Below are 13024 nucleotides of genomic sequence, written 5' to 3'. Positions count from 1 at the left end.
AAATCGGTAAAAAGCCCTAAACAACGTCGTTTTGATGGTGGGGGTAGAGGTTGGGCTGGCTCTTGATGGGTGGGGTTGTCACTCGAACCTGTTTGGTTATCTGGGCTTAGCTGATTTAGAGAGTTAGGCCGGTTCTCTTATTGGGCTGCATGTACATTTTTAAAAAAGGTTGAGCCTTTTTGTTTGGAACCTTCCTCTTTTCCTTTTGGGTTAATTTTTTGGCTTTTTTTTTCTGTTTTTCCTTTTTCTTTACTACCTCTTTACCACATAATATAAAATTAAAATAGTTTTTACAATTATATAAAGAATAATATAAGTTATTGAATTTCAATATACAATTTATATAACTAATCAAGTTTTATTTTTATATTTAAACAATTTTAATATATTAAATATTATCTCATAAATTTTATTTTTCTATTTAAATATTTGAATAGATAGTAATTATAAATATTATCATTTTTCACTTTATTTTTATATTTAAAATATATTTTAGTCGTTTAATAGGTAACCATTGTAAAATATTATCTTGTTAATTTCATCTTTAAATTTTATTTTTAATAATTTAACAAATAATTATTCTATATGTCATGATTTTAATTTTATTTTATACTTTAATTTTATTTTAAATGTTTAAAAATTAAATCAGCATACAGTATTGTAATATCCGAACCCAAAATTTAGTCCGGAATTAATTTTAAATTTTAAAAAATATATAAAAATATAATTTTAAAATTAATAAATTTTTATTTGATGTGAAATTATAAAAAAATAGGTTGATGATGAAATTGAAAATATATGTGAAAATTTGTGTTTGAATGATGTTTTTGAAAGAAAAATTAGAAACTAGGGATCAAAATATAATTAAAAAAAATTGCGCCACATAAGACCGCTCAATCAGTAGCCCCGATGAACTGGAGCACACTGCGTGACAAAGCACGCTGACTCGGTGTTACGTGGGAGGCCACACTTGCGATCCACGTGCCCCGCGATCGAACTGCCCAGAAGCATTCCTGCATGCGTAGACGATTCGGATTCGTTATCTCCTTATGTGCGATCAGACAGTCGCGATTAAACGTGATGAACGATCCAGATTCGTTCTCTATTTAAATGCGATCGTACGATCGAACTCAAATCGCGATGAACGGTCTATATTTATTTTCTCTTTAAATGCGATCGGATGGTTAAGATCAAACGCGATAAACGGCCCAAATTACTATGAGACATGTATAAACATCTCGCATCACACCGAACTCAAACCCTAGCCGCCACCCTCTCGTCGAAGAAGAAGAACCAATCGCTAGATAAGATAGCCGATCATTGTCCGCTGCCGCGCTAGAGCCACCTCCGATCGCAAAAAAATGTAAAAATTATCCTATATGTTCATAAGTTAATTTCGAGCACCCCTATGGCCAAATCGGAGTAAAAAAAACGGCATATGAGCCGGAAACCATGGGTAAAACCTCAAACTGCATTCGATGAGTCTCTTCCCATTTTTCGTTTCATGCAATTTTTCCACCATTATGTTCACTATTTTGTTTTCTACCGATTGACCGAAGAAAAACGCTCAGTCGTGAAGGTGAGCCAGCGGAACCGCTGCACGAAAAATTCCATCGCTAGTAAGTTTTTATTTTTTGACTTTTTTCGGTTAACCGATACTCTCTAACATGTTTTCTCGTAGAGATTAGTATAAAAACGGCCGAAACCAACTAAAACTGGCTGGAAATGGCCAGGCCAAGGCAAACCGCTGCCGTGCCGGAATTTCAAAATTGGCCAGAAAAGATTTTTAACACCGATTTTGAATTTTTTGAGATATTTTTAGGTACATGAAACGTATTTTTATCTATGCATAAAAATCCAGAAAACCCGATGATCGCTAGTAGGCGCAGTAGAAAGTTTGGTGTTTCGGACACCAATTCGAGTAATAATATTTTACCTTATTCTCTATTATTTAATTGAAAATTAATAATTGATAATATGATATTTGTGTAATTTGAAAACTTTATGAATAATTACAGGTTACTAATAGAGCTTAAATTGGTTAGTCATTTATTTGTTGTCATGTATAACTGATTGTTAAATTTACAACTTTAAATACATGATGACATATTGAAATTGTTAAATGATTTAATTGTGCTTCATTTATATATATATATATATTGATTGTCTTATATGATTTATGATTGATTTGTGAAATTGGTAATTAATATGCAAACATAAAATTATTTGGAAATGAACAGTAATATTACTGGATATCATATAAAATGGTGGACGAACTGAGTACATAAAGAATCATACCGTGAACGTTGCCTCATACCGGATAGGGTATCGAGAAATATTCTTTTTTGCACTTATATCGAACGGGTATAGGGACAACCCGATTCACCCTCATACCGAACGGAGTATTGAGGGATAATATTTTTTGTGCTCATACTAAATGGAGTGTGAGAACGGCCGGTTAGTTGACAATATTGGATATTGGTTCACGCGTAGTGGAATATCCCAATTGGCCCCCAAGAATATTAGTAGGCAAATAAAAAAAGAAAGTTATTATTATATCTCACTTGAAAATGAGATTGAGATATTATTTGCGTTATTGTATATATAGGTCAATTTTGAAAATATCGCAATGGTAAATATATACAATAAATGATTTTCCTTATAATAAATGAATTTACTTAAATAAATAGCTCAATTGGTTATTTTTCTAATTTTTACCAACTTTAAGTTTCTGTATCAGTTGGTAATGTGATATTCTTACTTGCTATTGTAACTCACCATTTCATTAATTATTTTAAATCAATATAACCAATACCCAGATCCTGATCAACAAGAGGGTTGTGAATAGTTCACTGCCTGAACTCTCTTAAAAAACTAGTGAATGTCGTCTTATAATACTCAGTATATTGTCTTTTATTTATTTATTTGATTTTCGTTTGTTTATTTTAGAAGAGACATTTACATAAACTTATTGGATATTCTAAATTATTGTATAAACAATGTAAACTAAAAAATCTATTATTTTGTTTCCGTACTTAATTTATAATTTTATTTTATTTTAAGTTATGGACCTTTACAATATTTATGTTTTTAATTATTCTATATGTGATAGATTTTGTTGTTATATTTTTATTGTTATTTTTTTTTACATATGTCATAATATTAATATAGACAACAATAAAATTAAATATTTTATTTTTTAATTTTTTTCAAATTTAGTTGTTATTAATTATCATACCATATAAATTTTATTATTATTATTATTATGCTATATACAATACGGATTGATGTATGAATATATTTATATTGATATGAATTTTTGTTCAAAAATAAAATTTAAGGCAAAAGTATATCTCTTTTTTTAAGGCAAAATTTTTTTTTTCTGTTTTTTTAATGACGAAATCATTTTATTGATTTTTTATTGTATTAAAATTAGTGGAAGATATTAAAACAAACTCTTTTATTCTAAATCGTGATTTTTTTTGTATCTTTTAATAATATTTTAATATTCTTTTATGAGCCTTACATGGACAAATTTCTAAATGAACCCAATGTATACATAAAATAAAAATTTTAATTAAGATTCAAAACATTTGATATGATTTTGAAAGTTACTATAATCCATAATTTGAAATATTTGGATTAAAAAATACTTTAAATTTTTAATATTTTCAATTTTAAGATTTTATAATTTAAAATTGATCTTATATTTTAAAAGAAAAATTGTATAATTATTTAAAATTTGAATGTCTTTATAATTTAATTGAATTGAAATAATTATATATTTAAAATTTTAAATGCAAGAAAATATTAATATTTATTTTTTATTTTAACAAAATTTAAATAAAAATAAATAGCTATTATATTTTATTTTTATTCAAGATGATAATAGTAATAATAATAAAATTTTTGTTATTATTTATTATTTAAAAAGCAATAAGTGTAAAGTATTTGATGAAAATGTTTACTTTACCCGTAATTTATATTATTATTATAATTATCTTATTGTAATTATTAGCAATTATCGAGACTCCACAAGAGAGAGAAGAAAAAGAAAAGTAGAAAAAATAGAAAAATAACTCAATCAAGAACTCAATCCGCGTTAAACCCAGCCGAACTCAGTTTGTACTCGGCCGGAACAGGAAACAGCAGTTTCTTCTCACTACCAAACGGCGTCGTTGCAAGGGTACATCTTCTCGTGTCGTCGATTCTTCAGTCGACAAAAGGAAGGCGGGAAATGACAGGGCAGTGTAACGGAGGAAGACAGAGACAGAGACAGAGACGCTGCAAAGAGAGAGCACATTAAAAGGAGAATGACAGAGCAGAATTGAAGGAGGATCGTGAAGGACAGAGAGAGGGTTGCGGCTTTGGGGAAAAAGGCAGAAGAAAGAAGAAGAGAGAGAAGGAAACCGAAGAAAAAAAGAGAAAAGAAGTAGAGAAGGAGACGACAGAACAGAGACGAACTAAATGAACGGAGGAAACCACTGAAGGACGCATCCAATACTGGTGTTTACGGACTGTCCCAGGCTTCGTTCTTCTCCAAGGGTAATTTTTCATGTAAACCCTAGAATTATACCATATATGGAATATAATCAGCTTTTCACTTGTTGAATGATTTTGAATGACGACTAATTGAAACTGGTTTGATTTTGGAAGAACGGTTATTTTTTTTCACTGAGTGTAGATGATAATATACGATTAGTTGGACAAGTAGCGTTCCTGTTGTTATCCTGCCGTAAGACTGTTTTGCTTGAATAAGTTTTCATGTGATTTTTGGATTATATTGCAAATAACATGCTGATAACTTAGCGGACATTGAGCTTAAGTTCCTTTCGAGGTCTTGCACAAGAGCAATTTTAACATATATGCGCGATCTTATGAACTTCTGGCTCTATCTCGTCCTTATTCGGTTTGCCTCTTGATCTGCTTTGTTATCTAATTCAGGTTCTTTTCAGAACGAGACTTCTATTAGAATCTGATTTTTTATTTATGCTACTGGTTTGAAGAACTTAGTATAACTGGGATATCTAAAATATATGCTGGAGGCTGGAAACCCATTAAGATACTTCTTTTGCTCTTTGGTTTAAATGCTTAGTTTTTGTTTCAAAACTAGCTTTGGTGCATTTATCCTTTTTTTTTTTAACTCAGTAGGTATACCTTCTTACTTCTGTTTGGCGGTGGTTAACAAATCCGTAGCTAGGGTATTTAAGATCGAAAATATTTAGCTCTTGAAACCTACACCGTGGCCGTAGGAATTTTGACCACTTTTTCACTGCTTTGGATTTGTAAATCCTTTCCCAACTATTTTTATATTCTCCTTTAGTGCTGCTTTTTGCATTCTTTTCCCACCAGCACATGTTTTGGTGACTAATCTCCCCCTAAATAGATTAACAGTGACTCTTTATGAATTCTTAAAAATTTATATATTTTTGCAAACTCCTTGCATTGCATCACCCATTGTGACAGTTCTCGTAGGAAGGAATTCGATAAGGTGACTCCTCGAATAATTTTCAGTTACTGCTTTGCTTCAAGTAACGGCTTTAGATTAGGGTTTCAAACTTTCAAGGAAAATGGAGAGACACCAAGGGGAACTATTCAATGATCACCTTCAAGCTGTTGGTCAGCAACCTAATTACTCCGGTGACCACCACCACCACCACCTCCACCACCACCACCACCACCATCACTATAACCACCATGACTACCCTCCCCCTCATGGTGAGAACCATTATTATCGAAATGACAATAACGGCAACAACAACCTGCAGCATCAACAACACCATTACTATCACAACAACCACGAGCAACATCCTCACCAGTGGGACCACCAGCATTATGATCGCTACCCAGGTAACCAAAACTTGAACAGCGAGCAAAATGATTCCTTTGCTGGTGGGGGATTCCGTTTGGACACTGGCGGTGGTTATGGTTCCAGGAGGAAGCGAGGGGGTCAATATTCTGCTCGGGGAGCTTCTCCAGGTATTGTTCTGATTCTTTATTCTTCTTACTTTCAGTTGCATTGGTCCTTTTGTAGCATAGGTAAGCATTATATCAATTAGGAGGACTTAGGGTGTTCAGATTTATGTCTGAACTAAAATTGGACTGAAGTGAACCAGACTTAATAATCCAAACCATAGAAGACCAAACATAGTTTGGTCTGAACCTCGGTCCTAACTTAAGTAGATCAGATGTTCCAGTTCCAGCCAGTCTGGGAAACCTGATACTAAAAGAGATCATTTTTACAGATTTCTGTTAATATTTGGTTGAATGATTGTTTGTCTAATTAATTTTATGAATTATGGATCAGATGAGTGATCTATTATTTATGAAATTGGTAATTTCTTTTAAGAAAAAATGAAATTGTTAATTTCAACCTGCAGTGATTTCTGTTAATTTTTTTAATTAAAACATATTTTTCTTTAAGAAGTGGTCCATTTCCATCTGGTTTTCAGTCCCCTCCTTTATGACTTTTTTATTATTGGGTCCGTCCCGTCTGGTTCCGGCCTGACAAATACCAACGGTTGGTGCCTGGACTTTGTTAAGAGTTTTATCTTTTTGCATCAACCAAAACGTGTAGCTGCATGCCGTAGTTCTAGTTATTATTTAATTATTTATTTATTTTTGCTTTGGTGCCATTTTGGGTTTGTTGATGCCCATTTTGCTCAACTTCATTCTTTATTTGAATACTCTTTTTCCCATTAATTCGAACTCATCGAGTTTTTCCTTTCTCTTTTCATTTAATTTATTATTTAGATGCTACTGATGGTGGCTGTCTGGCAAAACTTTATATTGCACCTGTTTCAAGAACATCTACTGAAGCGGATGTAAGTTTTTTCCACTAAATGGCTCATGTCTTTTTACCTTTGCGGCAGAATTTCAAAGTCAGCAACTCTCAATTAGTATTTTTTAAGTATCTGTTGTTTCCCTCCCGTACACATATTCAGGTACTCTTGTTGATGTTTGTATTATTTTGGAAGAAGATTAGTAAATGGAAAGAAAAACATAGTTTTTTAAAGGGAATGAATGGAATGCATTTTTTTGGATAACTAAAAATTTATAAATTGAAATGAAGAAAATAATTGTTGTAATATTTTGTTCGATTTAAATTTGTTAAGAATGTATTTGTGTAAAAAATTGTCAATAATGTACGTTATTAATAAAAATGTCAAGATAAGCAATTAAAGGTAAAACAGAATTTAGTGTACTCTAACTCTCTTTTCCTTCACGAGTTCTTAATTTATCCAAACAATGGAAAGAATGGAGAGGATTCCCTCCTTCCCTTTCTCCCCGCTTTACTTTTATATTACTCTACTCAGCAATTATCTTCAGGCCTATGAATCATTTGTGTTTGATGTTCATAAGTATACACTCTCCAATCCGGTGTCGTTGAGACAATACCTACTAATAAAGAGATTCTCACAAAGAACAAGAGGGAGGAAGGGGAGATTAGTATTTATTATTAGACTTGATATCATTGGTATCACTGAAAAGTTATGGTCCATTCTTTTTTCATGAGGTGGATAGAGTTTAAAAGCTACAGCAATTTTTATGATCTTCTTGTTGAAATTGTTAGCATTACTTTGGCTTCCTATAACTATTAATTTGTGTAACTTCTGTGCATTGCTTGTTTGTCTGTGCTACTTATTACATTTAGTCATTTGAATAACTTTTGGGTACTTCTCATTCACCTTAGATTCGTGCTTTGTTTCAAGAATATGGAAATGTGATTGAGATTATTCTACCCAAAGATAAGAAGACAGGTCAACGGCAAGGTACTTGAAATGCTCATCTCCTAGAAATTGTCTGAGGTCTTCTTATTCATGTCATTTTCTTTTCCATGGGCAGCTAAGAGGCTGCAGACTTTTTTCAAATATTCTTTTTATCTGTAGTTAGTTTCTTATTCAATACAGCATCCAACCTATCAACAACGGAGAACAATGGCAGCAAATGATTTATTTGTTGGATATCCTAAGAGAAGTTAGATTCTGCATTCAGCAAGATAGGTGCATTATCCTTGCATAATTTGTGAAGATTTAATCAGAGGTGTAAGAGAGAGCCAGCCATCGACTAATACTCTGGTTTCCTCTATATTAGTTAGTTATGTTTGGTAAATGGATCATCTTTTTCCTTTCTTTCATAGCTCAGATAGTTGTTGAAACTCAGAAATCAAGTTTATTTCATTTCATTAAACCTAGAAGCATATGTGAACCCTCAGTTTAAATGTAAACCTTGGTGCAACTGAAGGAAAGGGAGAGCCATCTAGTTCTCATGTGCTTGTTTTCTCTATATTAGTTAGTCATGTTTGGTAAATAGGATATATTTTTTTCTCTCTTTCATAGCTTGGATAGTTCTTAAAATAAAAAGTATAAAGTGTGTATTCACAAGGTACTAAAGGAGTACCACTTATATACAAAAGATTTACACTTGTATTAATATATCAATGATATTCCCAAAATCTTCTACCCTATAAATATCATGACCTAACATCAAAGAGCCAAAGTAATGAAACCATATATGTTTGATCTTAGATATCTCAATCTCACTATCTTCAAAAGCTCTACTATTTCTTTTTTTTCTATAAAACCTAAAAGATAGTTAACAAAATAAGTTTTATGAAATTTCTCTTGTTACATAACCTTTCCCAAGTGCAAATCTCATCCCTCACCATTCCTACAATAACCCAATTGATACTTATTATGCCGTAAACCATTATTCATAATTTATAAGCCATTGGGCACCATAAAAGGATATGGTTATATAATTCTACAGCTTCCATACACAAGTAACACTCATTCACCATTATTTTGCCTCTTGTCATCAGTTTTTCAATAGTCAGAATACATTCATGACTTGCCTCCCAGACAAAAAAAAACCTAGGAGGCACATTTGCTCTCCAATATGATGTGTCAGGAAAGCAGTGATCCTTTTTACCTCTCTTCCCACCATGTATTTTTTTTTGAAATAAAAGAGTAGAAAATATATTGAATGTAGGCATCCAGGGGGTGCCGCTCATGTACAAAATTTTCAAATAAAAGAGCATATTTACAATAAACCTAAATCATCAAGGTTACAAAAGTGACATTCAAGTATAATGGACGCAAAAAAATGAAACCATTTGTCCTTGATGTTACCAAAACTATTCTCTTTGCCCTCAAAAGCACGATTGTTTCTTTCTTTACAGAGGATCCAAAAAATGGTAGGAGAAATTAGTCGATAATTCTTGTTTCTTTTGCATAGAAATTCCCAAGCTTTTAATTCACTTTTTATAGTGCCCGCGATAGTCTATCTAATACCAAGCAACCCGTGAACCATGGACCATACTTTGTGAGTGAAAGAGCAATGGAGTAAGAGATGGTTGCAAGACTCAGCATCTTCTTTACAAAGAAAGCATCTATTGGCAAGAATAATACCTCTTTTCATGAGGTTATCTATGGTAAGTATCATTTCTTTGGTAGCTTCCCAAGTGAAGAAAAAAACACGAGGAGGAGCAGTGGAGTTCCATATCATTTTTGTTGGAAAATCAGGGATCCTCAATCTGTTGTTTAGAGCCAATTGATGGCAAAAGGTCTTAACATAAAAATTGTCATTATTACCTATGGACCAGTGGAGCTTATCCTCGTTATCCGTAAGCTTGGTTGCGGTTAGGAGAGATAGCTTTCATATTCTTCGATTTCCCAATCCTTCAAACCCCTATTAACTGCAATATTCCAACCGCTACCATTTACAGTGTCGAAGGCATTCTCAACTAGCATATTCTTGGCTTTGGATATCACATATATGAGAGGGAACTGGTGTTGGAGCTTGGAGAAACCACACCATTTATCAGTCTAGAATTTAATTTTATTGCTTTTGCCAGTAGCCCAGGTCGAGTAATTGAAGACCAAGTTGCTAATATTAGTGATGCCTCTCCAAAGGCTTTCATCAAAACTGTTTGAGCCACCTTTGTACTGTAAACACTTGCCATTGATGTTCCACTTGCAGTCAACGATTCTTTTCCACAAATTATCACCCTCATTCCAGAATCTCCAAATCTATTTCCCGTGAAGGGCTTTATTCATAGTGGTTAGAGACCTAAGACCTAGTCCCGCATGATTTGTGGGCAATTTCACATCATCCCAATTAACAAGATGAAATTTTCTTATGTTATCTTCACTGCCCCACAGAAAATTGCGCTGAATTTTTTCCAGCCTGCTAGCAACATTGACCGAGATGGTGAGGACAGAGAGATAATAAGTTGGGAGGTTGGAGAGTGTACTTTTTATGAGGTTTAGTCTCCCACCTTTGGACATTAAGTTCCTCTTCCAATTTGCAAGTCTTTTCTCAAAAAGATTAATAACTGATTCCCAAATTACACCGTCTTTATTAGCACTGAGCAGGACACCAAGGTATTTAATAGGGAGTTGCGATACTTTACAATTTAACACCCGGGCTAGTGGTTCAATGTCGTTATTTAGACCCAAGCCAACCAGCTTTGATTTCCCCTTGTTGATGCGGAGTCTGGAGATAGCTTGAAAATAGGGTAGTGTACATCTTAAGTGGAGAAGAGTGTTGATATCTGGTTGGCAGAACAGTAAGGTGTCGTCGGAAAAAAATAGGTGCGTGATTTTCATTTTCTCAACTTTTCCAACGGTGATGCCCTTGAAGAAACTAAGTGATCTGGTCTGCACTATCAGTTTATTGAAAGCATCCATAATTAAAATAAAGAGTAAAGTGGAAAGGGAGTCACCATGTCTCAATCCTTTTGAAGTAGTGAAAAAAGTGGAGGGACCACCATTAATCATGGCAGCAAAGCTAGTAGAGGAAATGCATGTTCTGATCCATCTCCTCCATTTGGTTCCATAACCAGATTTATCAAGCATGTAATCAATAAATCCCAGCTAACATTGTGGAATGCTTTTTGCATATTGAGCTTACATAGAATTCCCCTATTCTTGTTGCAAGACAGATCATCAACTACTTCGTTTGCGATCATAATTGCGTCAGTAATTTGCCTCCCTTCAATAAAAGTATTCTGACATTCACTGATAATGGACTTAAGTGATTTGGAAAATCTTCTGGCCAGTACCTTTGCTAGGAGCTTGTAAATAGATCCGATCAAGTTGATCAGCCTGAAATTAGTGATGTACTTGGGCCCCCACTTTCTTGGGAATTAGCACAATAAAGGTAGAGTTGATTGATTTCACAAAAGAATCATGTCTGTGGAAGTCATTGAAGAAATTAAGAACATTTGTTTTTACCTCATGCCAAAAGCTTTGGAAGAAACTCATGTTGAAGCCATCGGGGCCAGGTGCTTTGTCACCATCACATTCTTTTAAATAGACATAAATTTCATCTTTGGTGAATTCAAATTCTAGGAATATTCGCTTAAAATTCCCAATTTTGTTAAAACATATGTATCTTACGTTGGTCTGTTGTAAACATCTTTTGCGTAGAGAATTTAGAAGTGTTTTTTGACAGCTTCCTGCAAAGCCTCATTCCCAGTTATGAAGTCACCATTAACCAGAAGATTTTCCACATAGTTGGCCCTTCTGTGATGGCTGGCCAAGCAATGGAAAAATTTTGAGTTTTTATCACCCTCCTGTATCCATTTTTCTCTTGCTTTCTGTTTCCAGGAGATAGCTTCCAAGTGTATTTTGTTAGTCAGTTCCACTTTTAGCAAATTTCTGTTATCTTTGTCATCTGCATTCAACGGAAACTCTGCCTCAATATGGTCTAGGTCAGCCAACTCATCCATTAGATCAGTAATCCACATCTCCTCCTTGAGCCCCACCTCTTTGGTCCACTTTTTAATTTCAGATTTCAGGCGGTGAAGTTTAAGAGTCAAAACAGTAGCTCATAGTCCCCTGAATGACAGTTTCCCTCCAAACATTGGAAATCATGGTTCTGAAGCTTTCCACTTTAAGCCATTTATTGTCGATGCGAAATGGGACGAGACCCCACCTAATACCATCAGACGATAAACAGATGGGAAAATGATCAGGAAGAGGGCGAGGAAGTACCTTTTGCTGAATACCCGAGAGGAAATGGAGTAGATCAGAAGAGACAAAAAATCTATTAATGCGGGAAAAAGAGGGTGTGTCCCTTTGGTTGCTCCAAATCCATTGACCACCATTTAGAGGCAAGTCCTCTAGGTCGAGGTTATCAATGCTATTTTGGAATTCTTGAGCACAGAGAGCAGAGAACTGACTTCCCAATTTATCACAGTGCCGAAGGACCATGTTAAAGTCATCACCAACCACCTTATTCAGACCGCACTTGTTGCGGCATTGAGAGAGTTCAGACCATAAAGTATGTCTTTTGGTAGTGCCACTACAATATACACCAGTGAAGAACCAAGGTTCGCTATTGGCGTGATTAATAAAAAGGCATGACAGTGTGCAGGACCCCAAAAGGTGATCAGTATAGAGCAAGAAATCCTTCTTCTATGAAATCAGAATGCCCCCCCCGCAGTGTTGTTTGCCGGCAGGGATAACCAGCCAATCTCTTTGTAGTTCCATAAGCTTTTCACAAGATAGTTGTTAACCAAATCCATTTTTGATTCTTGGAAACAGACCAAGTCCCGCTTCCAGCAGCTTAGGCAGCCCCTGATGATGTTTCTTTTTTTTCGAATTGTTTAAACCTCTAACATTTCACGAGAATATTTTTCCAATCATTGATCAATAACGAAAGATTCCCCACCATCCCTACCTTGCCTCTATTTTCCATCATAGTTAATGTCGAATTGTAGCCTCTTTATTCCCTAGATCCATTGGCGGCCATCTTCTTCGGTTTTTCTGTTGATTTTGTCCTTTTCTTCTTTTCAAGCATTCTTTTTTCTAATTCTGCGAACAAGCCATTGTTTGGAGCTCACAGCCCTCAAAATGATGTCTAATAGTTTACTCACTATGAGAATGTTTCTCCAAACCCAAGTGGAGTAGGAAAACTCCGCATCCATGTCTTCGACTAGAGTAATTTCAGAAGAAGTGCTTGCATCCAAGGTAGCGCAAGGAGTTATCCTTTCTGGAACCAGGGCTAGCTCAAGCCC

The 13024-nt window shown here is 34.3% G+C and overlaps 1 protein-coding gene across 5 annotated transcripts in view; it reads left to right on the top strand.

The window, feature by feature from the left end:
* Window positions 1–4032: 4032 nt before the first annotated feature.
* Window positions 4033–13024, top strand: part of LOC110807375 (flowering time control protein-related / FCA gamma-like protein) — a 44796-nt gene continuing 35804 nt past the window's right edge. The window contains exons 1-4 of one of the 5 annotated variants that reach the window (XR_015819017.1): window positions 4033–4545; window positions 5467–5979; window positions 6754–6824; window positions 7694–7772. Coding sequence is in view for 4 of the 5 variants with exons in the window: in XM_088219543.1 (XP_088075669.1) it covers window positions 5571–5979; window positions 6754–6824; window positions 7694–7772 (559 nt within the window). In the remaining variant the exon portion in view is untranslated. The remainder of the gene's footprint in view (window positions 4546–5466; window positions 5980–6753; window positions 6825–7693; window positions 7773–13024) is intronic. The other 4 variants (XM_088219543.1, XM_088219542.1, XM_088219541.1 and 1 more) reach the window with 4 other exon arrangements.

This window comes from Carica papaya, chromosome 5 (genome assembly GCF_054855325.1).
Source record: "Carica papaya isolate Zhongbai chromosome 5, ASM5485532v1, whole genome shotgun sequence".
In the NCBI taxonomy this organism is placed as follows: domain Eukaryota; kingdom Viridiplantae; phylum Streptophyta; class Magnoliopsida; order Brassicales; family Caricaceae; genus Carica; species Carica papaya.
The sequence above is the reverse complement of the archived record's forward strand: the minus strand, read 5'-3'. Positions and strand labels throughout refer to the sequence as shown.